The sequence below is a fragment of the Notothenia rossii genome (genome assembly GCF_949606895.1).
Source record: "Notothenia rossii genome assembly, chromosome: 11".
NCBI classification, from domain to species: domain Eukaryota; kingdom Metazoa; phylum Chordata; class Actinopteri; order Perciformes; family Nototheniidae; genus Notothenia; species Notothenia rossii.
The window spans coordinates 44,142,319-44,167,341 of NC_136910.1; the positions used below are offsets into that span (position 1 = coordinate 44,142,319).

General features: G+C 40.2%; 1 protein-coding gene across 2 annotated transcripts in view; it reads left to right on the forward strand.

Annotated features, from left to right (window-relative positions):
* Positions 1–245: 245 nt before the first annotated feature.
* Positions 246–25,023, forward strand: part of pappaa (pregnancy-associated plasma protein A, pappalysin 1a) — an 89,129-nt gene continuing 64,351 nt past the window's right edge. For both annotated transcript variants that reach the window (XM_079660139.1, XM_079660140.1), the window contains exons 1-6: positions 246–1,366; positions 7,067–8,171; positions 15,470–15,615; positions 15,881–16,174; positions 16,561–16,753; positions 17,047–17,168. In XM_079660139.1, coding sequence (XP_079516265.1) covers positions 985–1,366; positions 7,067–8,171; positions 15,470–15,615; positions 15,881–16,174; positions 16,561–16,753; positions 17,047–17,168 — 2,242 coding nt within the window. In that variant the 5' untranslated portion in view covers positions 246–984. The remainder of the gene's footprint in view (positions 1,367–7,066; positions 8,172–15,469; positions 15,616–15,880; positions 16,175–16,560; positions 16,754–17,046; positions 17,169–25,023) is intronic.

Genomic DNA, 25,023 nt, shown 5'->3' on the forward strand with positions numbered 1-25,023 from the left:
TGTTATGGAAGTGTTAGATTGTTTAAATTGTAACCACTAGAGGGATACATATACGCCTTTCAAACTCCGTAAACACCATCTTATCCCTATGTGGCATGAAGAGAATTGCCGTCAGTGAGAGTTGCCTACCTGTGTGACTTCCCACTTTGAAAAAAAAACACAGCCCCGGAACATTTGAAACATGAGTTGTTCTTAAACAGACTTAGAGAGAAACTGCCTCTAAAGCGGACGGCGAGCTCCGACTGCTCCAAGTGTTTCTGCTCCAGGCATCAATGAGGACCGCGATGCTTACTTCTGCAGCTCTCTGCCCCTCTTTCTCTCATTCGCCTTACCAGATATTATAGTGCATTTCAACTTTTGTACAGGCATACAGGCAAGGGGAAGTTTGGATTGCATTTTTTGATCACAATTTACCTCTTGTTTTCTGTAATAAATATGAGAGGTCGGTTTGTTGTCACTTTTCTTTGGAATTTAATATGTGCTATTTCTTATGCTGTTTTACGGGTAGGATAAGGAAACAACAAAAAGGTGTGACAAGAGCTTGGCGGACAACTGTGGATTTCTGCGAGTAACTCCTACCGTCAAAAGGGGATGAGGGGGGCATCGGCCGGACCCCCCTCTTGATTGATTACTTATTAGTCATCCCTTTGGCTAAATGGGACCCATTGAAAAGGCACCGTGGAACACATACATGAATCAAATATTCCTGTGTCCCCCGAATGTCTCCAGAGTAGTTTTGCTTAAGAGAGGGGGTCGTGGCTTAGCATTATAAAGAGGGAAAAACAGCATAGCTTTATGGGTTTATTTAGACAGTTTCTACGGTTTGACATTCTACGGCTTTAAAAAAAAGAGAAAAGGAAAAACTCGAGGATTCCAAAGAGGAGAACATTTTGGACATACATTTTTTGTAGTATTCCGTTGTTTCTTTTAATTTTTTTTCCTTTAATTTTTTTAATATTTTTTTGCTATTTCCTCTCCCGAAAAATGAAACTTTGGACATCTCCCTGGGTGTCTTGCCTGGTGATTCTCATCTTGTGTTTTGGATCAGAGTGCGGGACAGTCCGGAGATCCAAGAGGGAGTTGGTGCGCATTAGGGAGGCGAAAGCAACCATCCCAGGGGCTTGTGCCACACGTCTGCCCCGGGGCAAACGCTCTTTGCCCGGCTTGGAGCGACGGGTTCCTCGCCAGCGTCGGCGCTCCTCTCAGGCGGAGGAAAACTCTCCGGATCGGGGCAAAGCTGTCTATTTTACCGGCAGGGGAGATCAGCTGCGGCTGAAGCCTGGCGTGGAGATACCAAGAGGAAATTTCACTCTGGAGATGTGGATCAAACCGGAGGGAGGTCAACGATCACCCACAGTGATTGCAGGTAGGATATTCTACACATTCTCCATCCTTTTATCAACACAACTCCTTGTATTAGTGAACTCCAAAACTAGCAGGTTACATTGGACTATTATAACTAAACATGCATATTTGCTATATTTCCCCACATCTAGTCTGAAATAAAGCAACATGCAGTTTCAGCGAGTTGAAAATGAGTTCATCTATCAGACTAGACAATGATGTAATGCTCTTTTAGTACAGCGGATATTTAAGGTAGTGCACACAAAGGGTCACTCAAGATTTGGATCAAAATTAAGTTTTCCTACAAACAGAGTGAACATTTGCTGCAAAATGATTGAATTTCCAAAAATATTTTTTTCTGTATTTTCTGCACTTCAGAATGATGATTTATGTTGGTTATTATCATTAAAGTGAGGAGTACTGGCAGCAGATAGGCTGCTGCATAATTTGACCGGCAGCTGATGTCACTGTGCGTAAAATGTAATTTCTCTGAACCGATTTGGCTATTTTAAAACTATGATGTAATGGTCCAAACTTTGTGAGCGAGCACGTCATGCCAGGCACAAAGCGGGAGTGATCTGTATGTTTATGGATCTCAAAGCGCTCAGCACAAGCCGCAAGCTTGAGTGTCCCCCAAAATCGAAACCTTTGGATTGGCTACCGGAGTTACGGGACAGTACTGGGAGACCAGGGTTTCCCCTCATGGCCAAATATGTCCTGTGTGTGTTTGTGCTGTATTGGTGTGCATTTATTGTGCTCGTTGTGTTAAGGACAGTCCCTCCATCCCGTAGACTGTTTTGCAAAAGCATGCGTTATTTGGCGAGTCTGTAATTTAAGGCACCATCAGATATGATGCATAATTGTCCACTGACTGCGCAGAGGTGGTTACTAACACATTATAGTAGATCCGCGTGGTTAGAGGAAAGCTTGACACTTTGTAGATGTCATCTGTACGTAGCCCTTTTTCTCCTCCTGCCATGCGTAAAGGAGCTCCAGAAAGGTGTTGAAAACTGTTCTGCATCATCTGTTTTGACCAATAGCGCTTTTGTGCATTACAGTATAGGACAGGGTTTCTTGTTGCCTTTCTTTGCCGATAGGGAGCGTTGCATACACAACTCATTGCCTGCTACAGTACTTGTGCAGATGGCTGCCTTTGAACTGAACTGAACTGAATTGAACCCAGTCTTCCTCAGCCTCCAGTATGCCAGTCTGCACGTATGGGGAATAAACCAAATGAGTAAATTGACTTGCTCCTTTTATTTTATTCTGTCTGGCTCTCTCAAAACAACCCATCCCCCCCAAAAAAAACACATACATAATCACTTACGTGTGTGTGTTTTTGTGTGTGTATTGAGATACACTTTTAGGTATTGCTAGCCAGTTGGCAGGAACATGCTCTGCAAAACCAATCCCTTTTCAGAGTCTCAAACTAGGGGATAGGGGGTTGAGAGGGTCTGTTGTGACCTGAGGGACTCCTAGATTTACAGAGGATGGACATAATAACAGCAACATCTGTACAGTATTATGCAATCCAGTACAAAAACAACACTAAAAAAGGCCTACACAATGTCCATAGAGTTAAATAAACACATTGAGAACACAATCTCCTACAGAGAATACAATTTATAGTCGTTACGGACATGGTATTGCATAACATTATTATGTACAGGTGTTGTTGTGATGCCCCGCCCCCATATTTTAGTGACCTGTCCTTACTAGAGATTACCATCCATGTATAATCTTGTGTTTTTTTTAAGACTTTCTCCCATCACGCTCCCACTAGTGTGCCAGAGAGAGGACCTATAAAGCTAGCAAATATGATGATCAAACAAATTCAATAAAGCCTAATCTTTTAAATCCAATTCAGGCCTAAAAAATCCCAGTGCCTCTAAAATTGCTCCATCCCCTTGTTTTGATCCTAGCAGAGTGTTGTTTGCAGCAGCTGTTTTTTTTACTGTGTTGTTTTGACCACCACAATTTCTCTCTTTCTATATCCTTCTGTATTTGTATCTGTCTTTTTTATTCTTACAGTCTTCCAGATTTCAATGATTCTTGTTCGTAACACTTGGGTTGTGGTTTTTTATGCAATTGGTAGGGAATTATCACTCATAAAGCGAGCAAAGAAAAAAACGCTGGCAGCACTTGAGTGTTCTGATACTTTTGTATCCTTGTTATTGTCTCTGTTTTTGAGTTTTGTCTTGCACACAAAATTCCTATAACTCTGCGCAATGTCTTCCCTTGCAAAAAGATGAAAGGGTTGTAATTGATAAATTGCTCATAAATATAAAGGAGAAACTTCAAATGAACAATTACTCAAAAGGCATTATGTGCGCCTTCGGATCTGACAGTACAATGAAATTGTTTAATAATCAGAATTAGCTTTATTGGCCAAGGTACACACACAAGAACATTGACTCAGCTGCTCTCAATGCACACACACAAGATATAGAAAAACAGTTAAAACAAGGAAAAAAAACTGGGCAAAGTTGTACATAGTTAAGAGTAAGGCAATAGTGCAATGTAACAGGTAACCTTATATACGTGAAGTAGGTCGATGTGTGAGCAGTGAGCCTAGATTTGTATTTAACAATGATGATATACAATGCCATTTCTTGGAGCAGTAGAGCAGTACCACTTTTCAGCTGAAAATAGATTGTCCAGGGATAAATAACTGCTACTTCATTCTCCAGAGATGAGTGGTCAAACCATACATGTGTGGCTCACCATGATCTTTGAATTAACCCATGACATCATGGGGAAAAAGTGTTTCCTGTGCTGTCATTTCCCGAGTGTGACAGTGACATGTGGCTAGAATTGATCCCAGGTACAAAAATATTTGTAACACTTTTAGAGACACACACACACACACACACACACACACACACACACACACACACACACACACACACACACACACACACACACACACACACACACACACACACACACACACACACACACACACACACACACACACACACACACACACACACACACACACACACACACACACACACACACACACACACACACGATCAAGTTCTGTGTCCAAATGTTATGCAAACCTTGTTGTGCCCTATTAGCCCTCGTATCCGGGTCATGTTGGGTTGTCTCGCATCAAAGAAAGAGGAAAATAGTTCACATGAGACAGAGGCTCTCTTCCCTGACCTGTTGGGGACAATCTGCAATGCAGACATTAGCAGATGATCGCTGCGATAACTGATATTTTTGGTGCAGTCAGCTAGTGTGATAATACATGTCCTTTGCTCATATTTTTTGTCATGGATACTTGAAAATGTAATCTTCCGGTTTCATTAACAAGTCATCATGTTAGTTAGGACACTAAGAGGAGGATATATATCCTTGAGATGGGTAATTACCTTGCATGCGGTTACAGTTTCAAGAGGGGTTTAGACTTTACTGCTACACTCATCTCAGCAATCACCTCAACTAGAAATGTTTCAGTCATCATGGTCATGCACTTTGCTTCAGTGAGCCATAGAGAGAGAGTTTGTTGGGTTCCAATAAATCCCAGTTAATGTCCTTGGATCATGGTTTTGTGGGATGACAGTGTCCCAGCATGAGTTACAGTTCATAAAAAGTGGTATTAATTTATCACATCTGAACCTGCAACTATTGATGGATCATTTATCCCTCAATGAAACCAGCATTACGTTAAACTCATTCAGACTGAAGCTTGATAGCCAAGTCAAATATTTTAAGTAGAGTGTTTTCAAGTGATGTGATAACTTTTTTTAATAATCAATATACTTTCTATGTTTATAACGTTTGGGTTTATAGTATCATTGGAACTTTCCATTTTCTACACAGGGAAACTAATGTTGCGGTCATTTTAGACTATGAAGTGCCTTACTTTGACCTTTCAGAGCCATAACAGCTCAAAAGTAAACGGCGTATTCATTGTTCCCTTCCACTCTGCTTATTATCAAGTCCTTGTGACATTTTTCTTTTTGTGTGTATTTGTTTTTTGTTTGACTTTTTCTTTTCTTTGTTTTTCTTGGAAGAAGACAAATGCTAGAAAAGTTGCCTTTGAACCTAACAGGAACAGCTCTCTACTGTAGCGTGTGCACATGCAAATCCCTGCGTGTCTATGGGGGATTCTGAATAGACACACAAATATTTGGTTTAGCTTTTCAATTTATCTGCGAATATGGGATTGTATGTATTTTTTCATGAGCATATACTGTAAATGCAAGTCAGTATAAGTATGTGCATAATGTGTGTGTAGGTGTGTTTGTGTGTGCCAGAGGAGTCACAGTGCAGGGTCTGGAAAAGTGTTGTGTGTTAGATTAATTGAGCATGGCAGAATTATGACAGCTGTTTACATTAGGAGCCCTACGAGCATTTTAGCACACCTTTTAGCCTTGAGTGCACTGGCTGACAGATGGAAGGCTTTTTCCTTCCAGTGTATTGGAAAGCCTGAAAACGTCATCCACCAAAGGACTGACCTTGACGCTGAACCCGGGCCTCACTCTTTGAACATTAGTCCATTGAAATACCAAGTTAATGAATGCATACTGGAGTGCGCATCTAATTAGAAACAGGTCAAAGTTAGCAAGATGTCCGTGCAATTACCATTAGCCAGCCACTTATTGGAGGCTCAGGTAGCCTAATCGATGGGGAACAAAGGCATTTGAGTGAACAAGTGCATTGAGGCAAAGATGTGATCATCATAATGATAATAAGCTTATCATTTGAGACCATACTAAAGTCAGAACAGAACAATATGAAGGGTATTTACAGGCATCTGATGCATATATCCTAGAATCAACTGCAAAGGACACTCAATACCAATATAGGCTGAGTGTGGATGTCACAGATTATGTGTCTCTTTGCAAATGGACATAATTCCCAGAAAGCTCATGGTTAAAAATGTTACCATGATATTAGCAAATTCCAGGAATGTATTCCTGTCACAAGAGCGGAGTCCTGCTCTCTCCCCAGAATCACCCGCGAACACAGACTTTCACATGCTTGTAAGACACAACAAGGTGCTATGGAATCTTTGCACACTCTGACTGGACGAACATATATTAAAAACATACGCACAGGCATAAACTTGTGCGCCTTCACACACGTACTTCAACAAGTGTTAAACAAACAAACAGTTAACATTCAGAGATCCCCTAAGATGTGAAAACACATTACCATGCTGAATCTGACATACACGGTCCAAGTGCAACAGGAAAAAGGTGTTTTGGTGCCTCTACAAAAACAAGGCTTTAGCAGAAAACTAGCCTTTACTGGCTACCCCACTGGCAAGGAACATTAACACGAATGACTTTAAATAAACTCAGTGTATGCAAGACGCCTATACAGAGAGATTTCCATGGGGTCTCCCTTAGCTAAACATGCACTTCAACCCAATTTCCAGGAGAACATGCACTCAGATCTGTAAAAAAATAAATAATCATATTAATACATTCACTCCTTTACCTCAACAAAATGTTTTAAATCCTACTTGGGTGATAAAAAAACATACCTTGAAATCTAATTGGCATATTAACAAAAAATAACATTAAGGATCATATGTACGTGTGACATCTAGTATCAGAAGAGTGTCAGCCATCTTACAGGTGAAGGGTGAACATGTTTTTTAAAATGATTGCTGCAGATTCTTTCTGATGTTCAGGGCGAGATTCACGCCTGGAAATAAAGAAATGCATATATTAATTGTTTCTTTTTTTCATTCTCTCTCCAGGCCTATACGACAAATGTTTCTACGCCTCTAGTGACCGAGGCTGGTTGCTTGGCATCCAGGCGGTTAGTGAACACGGGAATCGTGATCCCCGCTTCTTCTTTTCTCTCAAAACGGACCGTGCCCACAAAGTGACCTCCATCCACTCCAACGCTCGTTATGGACCCAACCAATGGGCACATGTGGCAGTCACATATGACGGTGTGTACATGAAGCTCTTTGTCAATGGGGCCCAAGTGGGTGTCAGTCGCGAGCAATCGGGCGATGTCTTCAGCCATTTGACCAAAAAGTGCAAAGTGCTGATGATTGGGGGGAACGCACTGAATCATAATTACAGGGGGGCAGTGGAGAGGGTGGGCCTATGGAGGCAGGCCAGAGGGCAGAGGCAGATTATCAGGGATATGCAGGGCCACGAGGACCCCCAAGATCTACCTCAGCTGGTCATACGTGAAACATTCGATCACCCAGGTCGGAAGTGGCTGACTGTAAAAGATGGTAACTTTCCTCAGCCTGAGGAGGGGGGAGGCGGACGATTAGGATTCCTGGGTGGTGTTGGAGTTGTTAATTCTGAGGGAATATTGGACACAACGCTGGACCCGCCATCTTGTGGTCAAACTGTCTGCGACAATGTCCAGGTCATCAAAAACTACAACAACCTTTGGAACTTCCGTCGACCGAAGAGAGTACGTTATCGTGTCATCAATGTTTGGGACGATTTACGGATAAAGCCAACTGTATCAGACCACCAGATCAGCCTGCAACACCAGCAGCTAAATGATGCCTTTAGCCCCTACAACATCAGCTGGGAGCTTAGCGTTCACAATGTGACCAACTCCTCCCTTCGGAACCGCCTGATTCTAGCTAACTGTGATATCAGCAAAGTTGGCGATGATGCATGCGACCCAGAATGCAACCACCCGCTGACAGGGTATGATGCAGGTGACTGTATGTCTGGGTATCGGAGCCGTTGCCCTGAGCACAAGCAGGGAAATGGTGTGTGTGACCCTGAATGTAACTGGGAAAACTTCTTCTATGACCTCGGCGACTGCTGTAACCCCAATGTTACTGATGTGACCAAGACATGCTTCAACCGCTCGTCTCCACACAAGTAAGATCACACTCTTCACATTTTGCATGTTACCATGTTTGTGGCACTGGTAATCCTCTTTGGTAGTTGTTTAATAAACAAAATACTTACATTCCCCAAAAAGCTTTATCCAACCACAGCATTCCTTGCCTAATTTGATACATTCTTTTGGTTGACATGATTGAATAATTTTGGTAAACCAACTCTACACCATGGTCTCACATGTCTAGAGTAAACCAAACAACAAATCTTTCCATACATGTGACCCTGAAGAGATGTTTTAATGTCTAATCCTACTGTTTCCTGACCATTTGGGCTGAGGCTGAGTGTAACATAACTCCCCGCCTGTGTGGCCTAGGAAATCCTCTGGGAGCAGCTAGTCCAATCTAGCTTTGGCCGGGTTCAATCAGTGTTCCACACTTAAGCAGGGCAAAACAAACTCCACCGGATGACTTTCCTTGAAGCTAATGCACAGGCCAAATCACTCATTTATGTATCCATTTTTCAACAACTCTCCTTTTTCTGTATTCTATGTCTCTTATACCCATAGGTCCTAATCAAGCTGACTTGATTGGAGAAGGGAGTTGGTTTGGAAAGAGTGACATAGTAAACAGAGTGTAAGGGCAATTACAGGTCAGAAAAGAGAGTCCAGTATGTTTTTTTTTGCTTGTAGCTATGGAAATAATTTCAAAGACATACCACTCTCTCCAGGAAACCACTGAAAGACATGTTTCCTGGGGAGGCAGGTATGGGTCCCTAAACAGGGGTGCCTGAAAGAATTTTTCCAGGAAAAACATTGAAAGAAAAGTTCCCTTAGCTTGCATGTGAATACCAGTACTACAGTATCTTCTAGATGTACTGTACGTCAAGCAAGCAATATATGGTTTCATGCAGCTACTTTAGGATTATACAGATGCCTTCATAAATGCATGCACATTTTTGTTTTTGTGGTAATGTCATTGTGGCTTGTAGACGATGAGTAAAAGCTGGCAAGGAGAATACATCTCTGGAATTGGCTGTAATGAGGTTTGTGCCAGACCTCCAATAGCAGGGTTGTTTGTTTCTTGGTACACTGAAACCCTACACAGTAGACTGAGACATTTTTGTGGAAAATGCAGGGGGTCTTTATGGTTACACGAGAAAAAGAGACAAAAATGACTTAAATTCAGATGTTTGTCAGGATTTCTTGCCACTGTCATGTGGGGACAAGCGAAAGGGAGAAAAACTTTTAGGCCTACAGTGCTGGATTGTTTGGGTTCTTCTGATAGCATGAATCAAGGAAACCCGGCTGTTTTCAATCACAGTTAAGCTGGAAGGATTGTCTGTTTGGCACTATGCTATTGTTTAAATGACTGCAAAATAGCTAAATAATGACATCTAATTAACATCAGAAGGGAAAAGCAGGTGGGTTTTGACGTTGCTTCACTCTCTCAATTCCCATCACATCCCTTCCAGCTTAGTCATCATTAGAAGCTCATTCATCAAGTGGCAGGCAAACTACTTCATTTAGACATCAGCCATTGGCAAAACGCTTTGCTGCTGCAATGTTCAGACCTCCCTGCGGGCGTTTGAAAGATGGGCTTTTGAAAGGAAGGATACAAGCAAGAAAGAGAAAGAGACAAACATAACGAGGACAAGAGAATTTTAAAGAAATAGATATAATCTCCAAGAGTGGTTGATTATTTTGCTTTGATTATGGTATGTCTGAAGAGACTTGCAGAGAGCTACACTACAAACAGTTTGAAATTCCTCCATAATTATGGAATTCTGGATGAACAATGTACTGCGTTTGCAGGGGAACAATGGTTGTGAGGTCCTGCATTTATTTTTGCAGCATACGCGGCTGTTACCACTTACAAGTAGTGTTTTCAAAAGTCTGGCTAACACAGGACACAGGCAGCTCTGTGGTCCTGAAACAGTCTCTCCTCTGAAATACCATTGATAATAACCTCCCTCCCCCTCCCCTCCACATTTGGCTCAGGGAATTATTTTGCATTGTTTTCACAGCCCTTGGTTTTGACAATTCTTATGGTTTTGGTGGTATTTGATGTTATCTGACAGCCTTTACATTCTTATGTCTGGAGTTAGGGGAATCTAAAATTGTGGCTGTAATGTATACACTGGGAATTAACATGAGTGCAGAAAGGCAGAAAACAAATGGCGTAAATGGTAAAAGTTTGTTTTGTGTTTGTTTGAATTTCAATGAAGGCTCAATTTAATATCCAACAAACTAGACAGAAAACCATTCCCAAAATATCTGAACTCATCAGATTACAATTTCTTTGGTCAGCAAAGCCAGGCAGATATTAGGACCCATTCAATCTCAATACGTTTTCTTCTGCAATGAAGTCCTGGCCTGGCTTTATCATAGGCTAATAGGTCATCTGTTTTACCTTGGCCTCTGTCTCTCCCCCCCTCCTGAGTCAATACCTCTTACTGTGGCAGGTTAATGGATGGACGCCCCTTTCACTTTCCCTCACTTCCTCTCTCTGCTGTATTTTAGCTCAGAGTGCGGAGCTAATCTCCAGGGCCCTTACTTGACTTGGGTGTTTTACAGTTGGTCGTCTAAGCTTTAAGCCCCCGTCCCATAAAACATAATGGAGTGCTTGGGCGTAAATACCAGGAGTTTGCACTTTCCCTTTAAAACCATAGCGGTGCTAGCACACTTCTAAAAGCACCTGTTGCAGATCTTTCACCTGTGCTCGCATCGGGCTTATAGATGTCTTTGGGCTTGACTAGATGACTGAGGGAGAAATAAGGAAGGAGGGGCTGTACTCGGGCCCACTAGACAGGCAGGGGAGTTGCATCTGGCTATGATGGGATAATATGTAGCCAGATACTGTAAGTGGTCTTTTGGAAAAATATGACACACTGGGGAATTGAGTTGATAGTGCCTTTTTGGGGTCATTGAGGTTCAGACCGTCCCGTCGTCCATTCCATATTTCTCCAAATCCTTCTTGTTCAAACTCTTCTCTCAGCAAAAAGCAGTCACGGCAGGATCTCTGGAATCTGAGCGTTAAAACAGTTCCAATGTGTCTTCCTTGGAAAGGAGAAAAAATAATCAGCAGAGTAAGATGGAAGGTTAAAGAGGAGAGTGCAAGTATAGTAATAAAGGCAGAGATGAATGATGGGTTTAGGGGCTGTGGTGTTGACCAACTCGATGACAGAGGAGCTGAGGGCCCCCTCCAATTTTAAAAGTGTTCTTGGCCGTAAGACTATCATTGCAATGCCAGTTCACCCCAGCTTTCACATTATTCTGCCCCAGACATATGTATACAAGGCACATTTATGGGCTTATGTGAATTATATATGGGTGTAAATGGATGAGGTCATAATCCCCCATTTAATATGTATCAGATAAAAGCATTAACACAGCAGTTTGAGCTGCTTAGATCCCTACCACAGATGCTCTGCATGGACACTTCAATTCAGAGAAGCTAGATTTCTACACACACCTTACCCTTCTTTCTCTCTTTTACTCCCTAGTTCTTTCACTCCTTTTTTAATTTTTTTTTTAAAGACTGTATTCCCCAGGACATGTCTGAATTGTGTGGTTAAATACATGGAAAATCATGTGTGTTCCCAAATGGCTCATCTTGGTTAAAAAAAAAGTTTGATGGGAAGAAAGAGTCGGGAACGGGGCTATGGGATGTGGAAATAGTTGAGGCGTGTGTGAGGGAGGCAGAGAGAGAGAACATGGTTATTGGTGAAGGGTTATTGGCGAGGAGTTTTGAGTAAGATCTGGATTGACAGATGGAACGATGGATGATTTAAAATGCCCAAACTTGTGACAAACACCCTCCAAATAAAATCATCTGCAGTAAAATGTTCTGAAATCAAAAACATACACCTGATGTATGTATATGCATATGTTCTGCATTTGCTCATCAATCTATCATGTTACACTGAATAATTGAACTCATAATAGTTCTATTTTGACCATAGAGAAGAACTGTTGCTCTTTTTCATTGCTGACTCATTCGTTGAGCATGTCCAAAAACTCTGGACAAATATTTTCTGAGGAAATAATGAAATTCCTGAAACTATTAGGAAGAGGGACCTCATATCATATTTTCTCACTCAGTGTCTCTCCTTAAACCCGGCCCCAGTGATTGCCCCCGGTGGCTCTCGCATACAGTAGGCTTGAAGAAAGCATGCGCTACACTGAACCCCCTTATTTAAAATGTGTGTTTTGAGGTGCAGCTCACTTATGATTTGAGGCAGAGAGACCCCTACAAGAAAATGTTGTTTGGATGTAATGAAAAAAAGAGATCAGAGTTAGCTTATATGTGTACATTATTCCAGAACATCTCCAAACACCAGGGACACTGATGTTGAAACTGCTTCCTTTAGACTTCATTGGATGTACAGAATGAGACACCTTGGTTCAATGCTTACATTTAAAGTAGAACATAGATTCTGCAGGTCTGACATTGTAGTCTTGACGAGGTTATTATCTTATCTTTTTTAACTGCTTGTTTATGCAAATATCAATTCAGCCAATCACATGCAAGGAACTTCTGCTGTAGCCCATATGCCTCACGGTTTGACACATTTTATAACTTAACTTTTTGTCTATAGAGCTATGATGCAGTCATTATTTTCATGGTGCAACCAGAAAGTAAACATCTCTGGTTATATGATAATTTACACTAAATATGTGATACTACGCATATCATATTTAGACCCTTTAATAAATAAATATATGCTAGATATGCTTCAACACATCATTCAGTAAGATTTTTAGAGCCTTATAACTGAAAACTTTTTATGGTCACTTTTGTGACCCATGGGATTAAATGGGTTCGCTGAACCTTAAGTGGTATCACTTACGCAGCTGCACTTCTTTTGGCAACCAAATGCTCCACTATAATTTTGCTGAAATCACAGGATGTCACATTTTATCTTCTCTACTCTGAGCTGCTAATTTTGTGGGTATCAATTTTATTGTCAACATTAATCATAAATTGTTCTGCATGTCAGTGAGTCTTGTTGAATGGAGTTTTTTGAAGATGTGTTAAATGTCTTCTGTTAATAACAACCTCACCCCTTAAGCGAAAATATAATACATCTAATTAAGTCAAATCAAGTTTCATCTTGCAGTAAAACTGTACTCTACCTTACACATTTACAGCAATTCTACACATATATAAATAGCACACTTTTAGATATTAAGCTTTACAAAGCATGAGCCTTTGAGATGTTCACTTTTATCATTATATTAACCTGAGTTCACTTATGTGGCACACATTTGCTCTGCGCTTCAAAAAACAAGGCACCATTTTTAAACTTTTGATTTGCTAAAATGTCAGACTTCACTGTTAATGATATACATATACAATTGATAAAACTGAACATTGAAACATTGCACTATTGACATGACATCTTTTGGAAAATATTTCCAAATGTACTATAAGCTATCCAAACAGTAAGGCAGTTCATTCTGCATCAACTTGGATAGGATCAATCAGTTTCTATTATTTGCTAAAGCATTGTCACTGATGGTACATAACGTGCAATTGTTATACATTAAATAGCGTACAGTACCTTCATTTATCAACTATCAATGACATTACAGTGTTTCTGTTACTCGATGCAAGGTTTTATTATTTCAAAAAGTACACATTACCTAAAGAAGAGTGGAATCACTTATAGTACTGGTTTTTGGGAGGAAACTCTCCTTGCAATAGGACCAGGTACAAAGGAGCATGCTGTTTTAGCCTCAGTGTTTTCACATTACATGTTCTTATCTAAACACATACTGTACAAAATACCAAATATTAGGCAGGCAAGTGGGTCACGCAAATTAGATCAAAACACACATCGCACTCAGCGCACATCATTTTTGGGGCTAATGCCATGTTTTTGTTACTGGTAAACTCCTGTGTATCCATTGTGTATTTAAAGCCAAAGAAAATGAATAAACTATCACTTTAGCAAATGAAACGGATCATTTAGTCATCAGATAGGACCAAGCTTGTTCAGCCGCTCTGCCAGGACCACCAGCAAGGCTCTTAGGGAGGAACTTCTTTGATGAGTTCATAAAATGAGTGACAGTTTCACTGCTGGAAAGATATCTCATTGTGTTGAATGATTGCAGTCATTAGAGCTGCAGTTATCTTCCCCAGGGCAGAAGGAGAGGGAGACATCAGAATATCTGAACAAATAAATAAAGTGTCAGGCTGACTTAACTGAGTAAGACTGATCTGAGATGATACTGTATCAGAAAACGTTATATCATTCCTGCATTTAAGGTAGATTTGTTTTCATGGCAGCATTAGCACCTTCCTAATAGGCAGTACAATACATGTTTCTGTTCATTTAAGGCTGGTGTGAAGAGTTGAATACATGACATCATATAAATAAGCCAGGCATGAACCATTCACTGTCCATTTCCATCAGTAGTCCATTCAAGTAGAATATAAAAGGGTCAGCCTTTAAAACCATGAAAAACATAAATAACAAAAATACATGTTTTCTTTGTCCCACTGATACAGTCTTATTCCCACCAGCACCTGTTTGATATCTATGTGGGTTGCCATTACATCTCTTACACTTTGTTGAAATAAAGTAAAGGACACCCATGACGTGTGCTGTTTATCCACAATTCAATGTCTCCCAACACAAAACATTGCACATCACAGACATAAATAACGTTGTGGTTTGGCATTTTGTGTTTCCACAACAACTCCACTCTCCAAGACATATACTATACATTATATTATACTTTTTATTTGCTTATAGCACCTCTCAGAAAACACATTTCCCAGCATGGTCTGTAATCCCCCTTTTCAAGTAAATCAAGGTACTAAATTAGCAGTGACTACAATGCAATTTAATGGATTGACCAACACATATATGATTGGTCAGAATGAATACCATCCCTATTCACAGTACAGACCTGCAGTTTGTACAGCATCAGTGTGCCAACACCTCTAAACAAGACATTACCAACAATCTATTTGTTATGTCCAAGTGAAAACATACTTCAGGCCCCCTTAGGGAGAGCACCTTGGCATATTGGTTTAACACCAACTGTTTGCAACCTCACACGGTCAATTATTCCTCTTATCATTACAAACTTTCATTTTAAGGACCATGGCAATGGCCAATACACACTAAGTAAATACTTACAATTGAAAGAGCCCTATTTCTGGGTTCTATCTTTTCTTGAAAGATAACTTTTGACTAGAAAAAGAATTGCTATTTGTATAACTTTGTCTTGGTTATGTCTGCATCTACTGTGAAAAGACTACTCTCATTGTAGAGCCATTAACTTATTGTGAAAAACTCTTGTTTGTTTGCTTTTAATCTTCCAGAGCCTATTTGGATGTGAAAGAGGTGAAAGAGATTCTGAACTTGGATGGCTCGACTCACCTGAATGTCTTCTTTGCCAATTCTTCTGATGAAGATCTGGTGGGGGTTGCCACTTGGCCATGGGACAAAGAGGCCCTAACACATTTGGGTAGAATACAAACAACAACACAAACATATGTGCATGCACACACATCCTCTCTTTGGCAACCTAGATAGTTGATTTTGAGTAATTACAGTTCAAGCCCCAAGCAGTTTTTCTCTTAGTCACAGCTCCAACAGAGAAGAAGGTGATAACGAAGCTGAGGTTGCACATTAATAATGCATTGCATCTTACTCCAGTTATACTATTACTTTACACTACACTAGTGAGTAAATGCATTGTTTACATTGTGTGTCCTTTCTCTTTTTCTTAGGTGGAATTGTGCTGAACCCTTCCTTCTATGGTACGTTTGGTCACACTGACACAATGGTCCATGAGATTGGTCACAGTCTTGGGCTTTATCACGTCTTCCGAGGAATATCAGAAATCGATTCGTGTAATGATGCGTGTTTGGAGACGGAGCCCTCGATGGAGACTGGAGATCTGTGTGCGGACACCAACCCCACCCCCAAATTCAAAGGGTGTCACGATCCTGAGCCTGGCAACGAAACATGTGGCGGTCGGCATTTCACACACACGCCTTTTAACAACTACATGAGTTATGCAGGTAAGAGCCTCCACATAATGTTTTGTTACTTATCCAGGCAAAACATTACAGTTATACCGCTCACATGCAACTGACACAGAGGGATCACCGTGGAGGAATGTGTTGAGTCTGTGTGCAAACAGAGACAGGTGTGGAATTTAGCAAGGACATCTCATGGGAAAAACGCAGCGGGGGGCACACCTTGTATGTGCAAGAGTTAAAACATGATTTTTTTGTCACAGTTAAATGGGAAAAACAAAACTGCTACATATGACCAGGTGGTTTATTTTATTCATTGGATCTAGACAAGTGGAATGATTTAACACCTACTTCCTTTTGCTGTCTCTGATCAAACCAAAATACACTTTCCACCTCTAACACTAACCACCTCCTTCTGTCACCTTCAGATGATGCTTGTACAGACTCCTTCACCCTGAACCAGGTGGCTAGGATGCACTGCTACCTGGACCTCATCTATCAGACCTGGCAACCTGCCTCCAAACCTCCTCCAGTGCCAATGCCACCCCAAGTGGTGGAGCAGCATCATAATTCCATCACCCTGGAATGGTTTCCACCGATTTCTGGACACTTTTACGACAGGTGAAATGAGCTACATAGGTTGCCAAACAGATGCGGGTGTGTATGGTAATAAAGTTGACCCAGATTAATTACATTATTGATTATTTTTTGAGTTCATATAACAAGTAGTGAAATTTAATGCTCAATTAATCTTTTACAGACTCAGACATCTAAAATGTAGCCAAGTAATTATAGCACCATTTTAAAACTTTCTCACATGATTTGACATTACTGTATGTTTAATATACTGTTTACAATTTGGGTGTTTGGCCTGTATCTAAGTTGGTTGCTGTGCCTGTCTGTTGGTTTCCTAGAGATGTGGGATCAGTGTGTGATAAATGCACTGAGGGGAGAGTCCTCCTGCAGTATGCCTCCAACTCCTCCTCCCCACGACCGTGCGCCCCTTCTGGACACTGGTCTCCACGAGAGGCTGAAGGTACTGTACGATTCTATGTACTAATATTAGTGATTGCTTCTCGGTCTCCATTATAAATAGCTATATATTTTTTTATCATAATTAGCTGTTCCTACTCAAAGCACATTTATAACATAAAGAAAAGCATCCACATTTATTGTTATCGCATATAATACACATTAGACACTTTGCCACACAAGGGCAAATGTATATTTTTATTAGTCAATTTATTGAACATGTCAGAAACAAAAACATACAACAATAATATATATATATATATATTCTCTTTTTTCCTTTTTTTCTCACTCAAATTAATAATTATAACAAAGTACAAAAAAAAATAATAATAAGAAAAAAAACAATAATAATTCTCAAATAGTCTCTGTCATGTTCAACAGGGGCAAGAAGAATCTTAAAAAAAACCTTTTGTGATCCTACCCCCTCTAGCATATATTTTTCTTATAAATAAAATATTAGGTCATCGTCATCAGCGACATTTTTGTCTTGTTAATTTGTTTGCTGTTTTGTTTTTTTACAAAACAATCAGAAAGAAATTACAACAAATGAGATTTTGCAGGTCCTGTTCATAACCATTAATGATTTGGCTCCTAAATAATACTTTCAGTTTAGATAGACTTGTACAATATTTCGGTGCATCATTACAGTTATTCCACAGACTAACACCTTTTGATGAGATGCAATGAAGTTTGGTGGTTTTTTGAAAATACAGTTTCCTCTCAACATGTGCATGCTTTCTCTCCGTGTGAAAAGTCCCTGGATATTATGAGGTAATTATTGATTTGCGGCTTTGAACATAATTTGAATAGTTTTATAGTTAACCAGGTCTTGTAGTTTTAGTGTTTTTAGTTTGATGAATAATTTATTTGTTGGTTCTCTGTACGTAGTTGTATGTATAACTCGTATGGCTCTTTTTTGCAGGATGAAGATAGGATGTGTATTTGTTTTATATGTGTTCCCCCAAACTTCCACACAATACTTCATGTATGGAAGTATGAAGGAGCAGTACAGCATAAACAAAGAAGCTTGATTAATTAGGTATTTGGCTTTATTCAGAATTGCTATTGATTTGGATATTTTGGCTTTGATATAGCTTATATGTGGTTTCCAACTTAATTTATTGTCTATGATTACTCCAAGGAATTTTATTTCCGATACTCTTTCTAATTGGACGCCATTTATAGTGAGTTTCTTCTCTTTATTGGTCAATCGATTCCCAAATATTATGAGTTTGGTTTTGCTTGCGTTCAATGTTAATTTATTTTGGTCAAACCAGATCTTCATCCTGCTCAGTTCCTTCTCCATTGTGACCAATAGCTGTTCTAAATCATCCCCACAGCAGAGTAGACTTGTGTCGTCTGCAAAAAGAATGGTTTTAATAGTTTTTGATACTTCACATATATTGTTAATATACAGAATAAATAGTAATGGCCCCAAGACTGAGCCCTGAGGCACCCCACATGTAACCTGCAGTAGTTGTGATTTATGGCTTTGTAGTTCAACGTACTGTTCCCTGTTATGTAGGTAGCTGGATAGCCATGAGAATGCAACACCTCTAATGCCATATCTCTGTAGCTTTTTAATTAATAATTCATGGTCAACCGTGTCAAATGCTTTTTTAAGGTCTAGAAATATCCCTATTGCATATTCTTTCTTTTCTATTGCCTTAGTAATGTGTTCCATAAATTCTATAACTGCAAATGATGTGGTTCTGTTTGCTCTGAAACCATATTGTTGTTCATAGAGTATGTTATGTTTGGCGATGAAGTCATTTAGTCATGCATAGTAGATTTCTTCCAGTATTTTAGAAAACTGTGAGAGCAATGAAATTGGTCTATAGTTTGACAGTACATGTTTATCTCCAGATATATGTATTGGTATGAATTTAGCAGTTTTCATTTTATTTGGAAATACACCGGTTTGTATTGACTGATTACAGATGTGAGTTAGTGGTTTGGCTATACATTCAATAATGTTTTTAACTGTATACATGTCAATATCATGACAGTCTGTAGACCTTTTACTCTTAAGTTTTTTAACTGTGTCAATAATTTCATTTTCATCAGTCCCTCTTAAGAATATAGTTTCCTTCACATATATATCTTTACTTTCAACACCATCACTACAACCAGTATTTGGAATTTCCCCGGCTAGACAATGACCAACATTGACAAAGTACTTATTGAAATCTTCAGCAACTGAGGTCATGTCATAAATTACTGTATCGTTTTTTGACAGAAAACTGTTTGGGTATTGTGCCTTTCCATTTCCTTTTTGAATAATGGATTTTTATATCATGTTGAAACTAATTGTATGAACCTGTGCTAATTTTTTTGTAGATATCTGAAACTAGAATAACAAGTGGTTAAATTTCGTTAGATGATATGTACACTGTCAAAATTAAAGATATCTACATTTGAGTTTTTACTAATCAAAATATAATTATAGAATTACATCACTAACTTCACAAATTGATGTTGCAAATACCAGTAATGAATGTACTGTCTGGCTAATACATATCAAAACAACTTACCATAACAGTTTGTGTAGCAAGGGCAAGTCTGGGCTTGTCTAAAACGCTGTGTGTGTAAACCAACTATACTCCATTTTCCCTTTTGGAAGGGGTCCCTGTTTTTAGGCAGCTCCCGATTCTCTGTTAACTGTGCCTGCGCCAGCTTCTCACTGGATAACACAGCTGCCGTTTCAAGCTGTGATGGTGCATATTACTTACTTCTAATAACATACTGTAAATCAAGGTATTAGCTTATTTACTATTTGCATAACATCCTGATAAGTGTGTTAACTTATGCACTTGTGTAACTGTATACGTGTGTCTACACATGCATTCATCAGCATTCTTGCATACAAATAGCACCTGTTATCGAAGGACTGGCGGTGTTCTCGCACTACTGGATTGGGAAAGACTGGTGTGGTCAGAGAGAGCCAGATCCCTTCTCATAAATCTCTGCTACTCTATACTCTGGAGAAAAGTTTCTAAAGGAAAAAAAACAAGAATGAACACACATGGATATGGATTCAGGGAGAGGGTAAGAGAGGGTTGGAGGGGTGGAAACCACCCAAGATAGTTAAGAGAATTGCATGTGGTAAGTGACATTCAAAAGGGAGGATCCTTGGTTGATTGAAAACAGCAGTATGGATTAATGGAAGTGAAAGGTCCAGGATGTGTATGTTCCCCAACATGTGTGTGGGCATTTGAGGTGTGCAAAAGGAGGTCTGCGTTCTACTTTATTACATTTGCAATACATACAATGTACAAAAACGCATTTGCAATATAATGTACAAAATGTTTGCTTTTGTGTAAGTGTGTTTGAATTAACTCAATGAGCCATAACAGAAAGCATATGAGTCACTTTATGGTCAGATCCAAGGTTTGATTAGAAGCCGTCTCTAAAAGAAACAAAGTCTCAGGGCTTGCTGGTTTACATCATGCCATGCAAGGTTTATCTGCTTGACTTCTCAAGATCAGAAGGATCAAACAATATGATCCATTGGTGTATCACATAATTAGCTCCAACAAAACACAACTCAAGTGCCCTTTGAGAGGGCAAAGGTTGTCCTTTTACCTGTCAAACACTCGCCATGTCTAAAGTGCAATGTAGCTGATTGAGTATTTATTTTGTTATAACATTTACACCTCGGTTGAAAATGAACTAAATTGTGCGCAGAGAAAATAACAAATGTCCTTATAAAAAATCTGCATAGTTTTATCCTCCCTGGGGCTAACACTTTACACAACATAAAACACTTTCGGCAAATTGACCCTCTTTACACCTCACATTAAAATCAATCTCGTATCTAGATTGTATCTCCGATAACATTCACACCCGGTATTAATGGTTTCCATATTGAGATCCAGCTGAGATCTGATCTCCATGTCCAGTTTAAACAACCAAATGTCACATCCCCCTCTCGTTTGCACGCTAAGCAGAGAAGAGTGCTGTTTATATAATTGCTTTGATTTACCAGTCATTGGCATGACTATAGGACGTGAAAGGAAAGTGATCTTGAACTTTTTGGATGAAGACTGGTTGTCAAACTCAAGTATGCCGCATTTCTTATTTCCAGAACACTGCAATAGTTATCCAGAAGAGAAACACTTGCACAAGGTGGTTTTGGCGATCTGATTACAATCTGGCCCTAATGTATTTTTCATGGCATTAAGACCTGTACTTTGATGTGGTCAAGCACCAATAGATTACAATCTGAACACCAAAAATGCATTAAATACCCTTTTTAAATGGGTAAATCCATTCTTAATCGTAACATTCTTTATCTTTAGTTTCTTAGTTTCCCTGTTAAGCCCCAAAGACCCCGTCGACGGGTCTTTTTTTTTTCTTTTTACGACACTGTGTCTCAGGGCTTCTTGATATTTAAAAAACTATGAATGTGTCATACCCTCCTAACGGGAAGAAACTCAGCTAACTGATGATATGAACCATTTTTACCGAAACAAAACACAAGTCTCACAAGAAGGGTCTAAATGAGCCCTCAGCGACACACTTAGCACGAAACTCTAGGTATAAATCGATCGATATACTTATTGGATCCGCACAAACAATTTTAACTAACATTCTGAGATTCCCCAGATTATAGAAATATAAGTATCATCACTGAGCAACCAGAACTCGCGACAGGGGAAGCAAATACAGACAACACACTTTAGGTGTAGCAAAACACGGAGATAGCTCACCTTTAGCTGTTATTCTGATCAAAAGTTGTGTTCAATGGCATTAAAACGAGAAAAAACGCGGCTGAAGGTTAATCTATATGTTAATCCAATGTGTCTGTCACTTTGAAAACATTATTGATAATCCATAATTCCATTTGTATGCAAAAATCTGGGAATTAATTTTAGCTGCTAATCCGGTTTTGCCTACGCGTCACTCTCACTCCTTATTTGGTAACGTGTGTGTGTATGTGGAACTTCTCCTCGATTCCATTGGCTGTAGCGGTTAAAAAGAGATGTCAATCTCATCAAAATCGACCAAGGGGGGCCAGAGATAGGTCAAATGCACCCAAATGACCCCAGAAGTGTTGTTTTTTTGCTCTCTATAAAGGTCAAATTTAACTTGTTTTGCATCAATCTTGACACAGGGTACTTATTATATGTTATAGTTTGGATTCCTAAAGCGTTCAGTCTACTATGCCATTATTCAAGGGTGGTTTTCACTATAAGTAATGTTTTTTTTGGACGGACACTATAATTTACATTTTTTTACTATGTTCAATCTGAATTTACTTTAAAATAAAAAATATCTATATTGATTCTGACTCGTCTACATCCAACTCACAGGTTTATCATTGCTTTGAGAAAAAAGATTATTCATGTTCCCCTTTTAGAAGTGTAGTTATGGTCATTTGTTCTGGGAATGTCATTTTCGAGCCTGAGACCTGGAAAACAGGCTCGGGGCTTAGGCTAATTGTTTACTTTTATTGAAAAAAAACATCTTAAGTACTGTATGTCACTTACTGTATGTTAATTTACAGCTTCTGTAGCTCGTCTTTTGATATTTTGTCAGTCAAAATGATAATTAACTAAGTGTAAAAGTCAACACATAATACAGACACAAACAGCTGTGAAGGATTAACCTCTGAAATACCCTTAAAGAGCAACTTGCAGGTTTTTTTTTAAAACTAGATTTATGCTTAACATTGCCTGGAAATTACAATTAAAAAAGTTAATGCAGGATTTGATATGTTTTACGAGACATAAGGGCAGGAATTCAGAGGGGAAAGGAGACGTTTTGAGCTCTGCTACTAAAAACTGCTTTTTGTTAACGTCATACGTCAAACGCGTCCTATTACGTCACATGGGGGAGCAACTTTCTCGGACTCCTTCTCTGCGATCCGCGGGAGTAGTTTGTAGTTGGTTTGAGCGGTTGTGATTTAGTGAGCTGGTATTTTTTTGTTCATTTTACATTGCATTTCACCATTTTTAATCATGGTGAGGCACAAACTCCAGCCTGTCAGGACATCGAGTCCACAGTTTCCATAATAGGAAAAGAACCGGAGCTAGCTTTCGTTCCTGGGTGCGTTGTGCGAGGTGCATCCACCTCCCTGCAGTACATAGGCTACTCTCCACAGCTGAGGCCTATCAAATAAAACGTTTATCTGGAAACCGTATTACATCTCCCTCCCCCCCTTCGCTGCTCTCTCTCTCTCCCTCATTCGTTCCTCCCTCTCTCCCCCTTTGCTCCTCTCTCTCTTCCCTCCGGTACACAGCACAGAGACGTAGGTTGCAGTCCATTTAGCTTAGCAACCTTCCTAATGGAATGAAATGACCCGGAAGTACCTCAGTGGCAGCCATGATAAGTGCCGTTCGAATTCTCTAGATGATAGGAAAGGAGGTTTCAAACTTCCTTTATAACATCCTTTAGCTTAGGAACCATTGGACCTCCCTTTACGAAAGGAAAGGAGAAAATGCTGCCCCACAATTCCTTGCAGCCGCAGCATTTGCCGTCACACAACATTCGGCCGTTCACGGAAACAACCGATTATGACCGAGAAATTATATCATGAAAGTTACGGTGCTTATTAAGCTTTTTAAAACGGTAACTTGCCAAAGTGCTTTGTTTTGAACGATCATGAGTATTATAATCAAAAAGAGAAATATGAACGTTAGTTTTTATTGAAATTATCAAATAAAGTCAACATTTCACAGTCTTTACTGAGCTGTGTGGGGTTTGTTAAACTTTTTAAAGATGTTTGTGATATACTTAAGAAATAGCTCACGACAGGCCGTGGTATATGCTCATTACATTACAGCTAGGGGGCGTGGTTCGGCCCGACGCGAAGCGGAGTACAGACAAAGTTAATCATAATTGTAATATCCCAGTTATAAACGACATTACCTTACGGCTGCATCGCGTCGAAAAATAGACTTCAATCCTATTTCGAGCGGAGCCCAGCGACGAGACGCTTCTGGGACGCTTCTGAGCCGTAACGCGGCGCGTATGGTGGAATAGCACCGATTGACTAGAGTGGCCGCGATCCTTGCGGACGCCGCGGCGCAGCCACGGCCCCTACACACGGCGGCGTGCGAGAGAAGCTACGCTTTGCTCCCACAATGCAGTTCGGCGAATCGTGACGTCACCCCATTCAAAGTGAACACGGCAGGAGCAAAGCGTAGCTTCTCTCGCGGTGCTCGCTGCAAAAGTAGAGCAATGTTCTACTTTTGACGCCTTGACGGAGGTGTCAGCCAATCGAATCATATGCCAGTACAAGCTCTAGCCAATCAAACCGCGTGCTTGTGTGTCTGAGCCGGGAGATTCATGTGATTGGTTGTTGGTCGAGTTTCAGCCCCCACCGCCGGCAAGCGACAACGCACGCCGCCGTGTGTAGGGGCCGAATGCGGCCGTAACGCACCGCAGACGGACCCGGTGGAATCTAGGGGTCAGTCCTTTTGAATTCTCCTATCCACCTTAACCCCGTGACATTTCACACAGAGGTCAAGGGATAGACGATAGGGATGGACGTTAGGAGCTGATTTTTTGACTATTCGACCGCAACCGTAGTGTGGAGTTGCATCAGGTAACGCGAGATAGGCCTACGGCTGATACTTGCACATTAGTTTCTGTTATGGATCAGTATCAACAGTCCTGCCAGTAATGTTACTATATTATCAATACTACTTTAGTTATAGCCTGATATATGATTTTACAATGTTGTGATGTGACCGGCGTTAGCTAACATTAACTGTAGCTAACACCGGTCACTCACCAAGACAGCTGCCCTGTTCTCCACTGGTTCTCCTCACACCACAGCTCAATTTCTCTCCGATGGCCGTTATTTCTTCTAATCCTTGGCTGCTCCTGGTCTCTTGGCCGCCTAGCAGGCT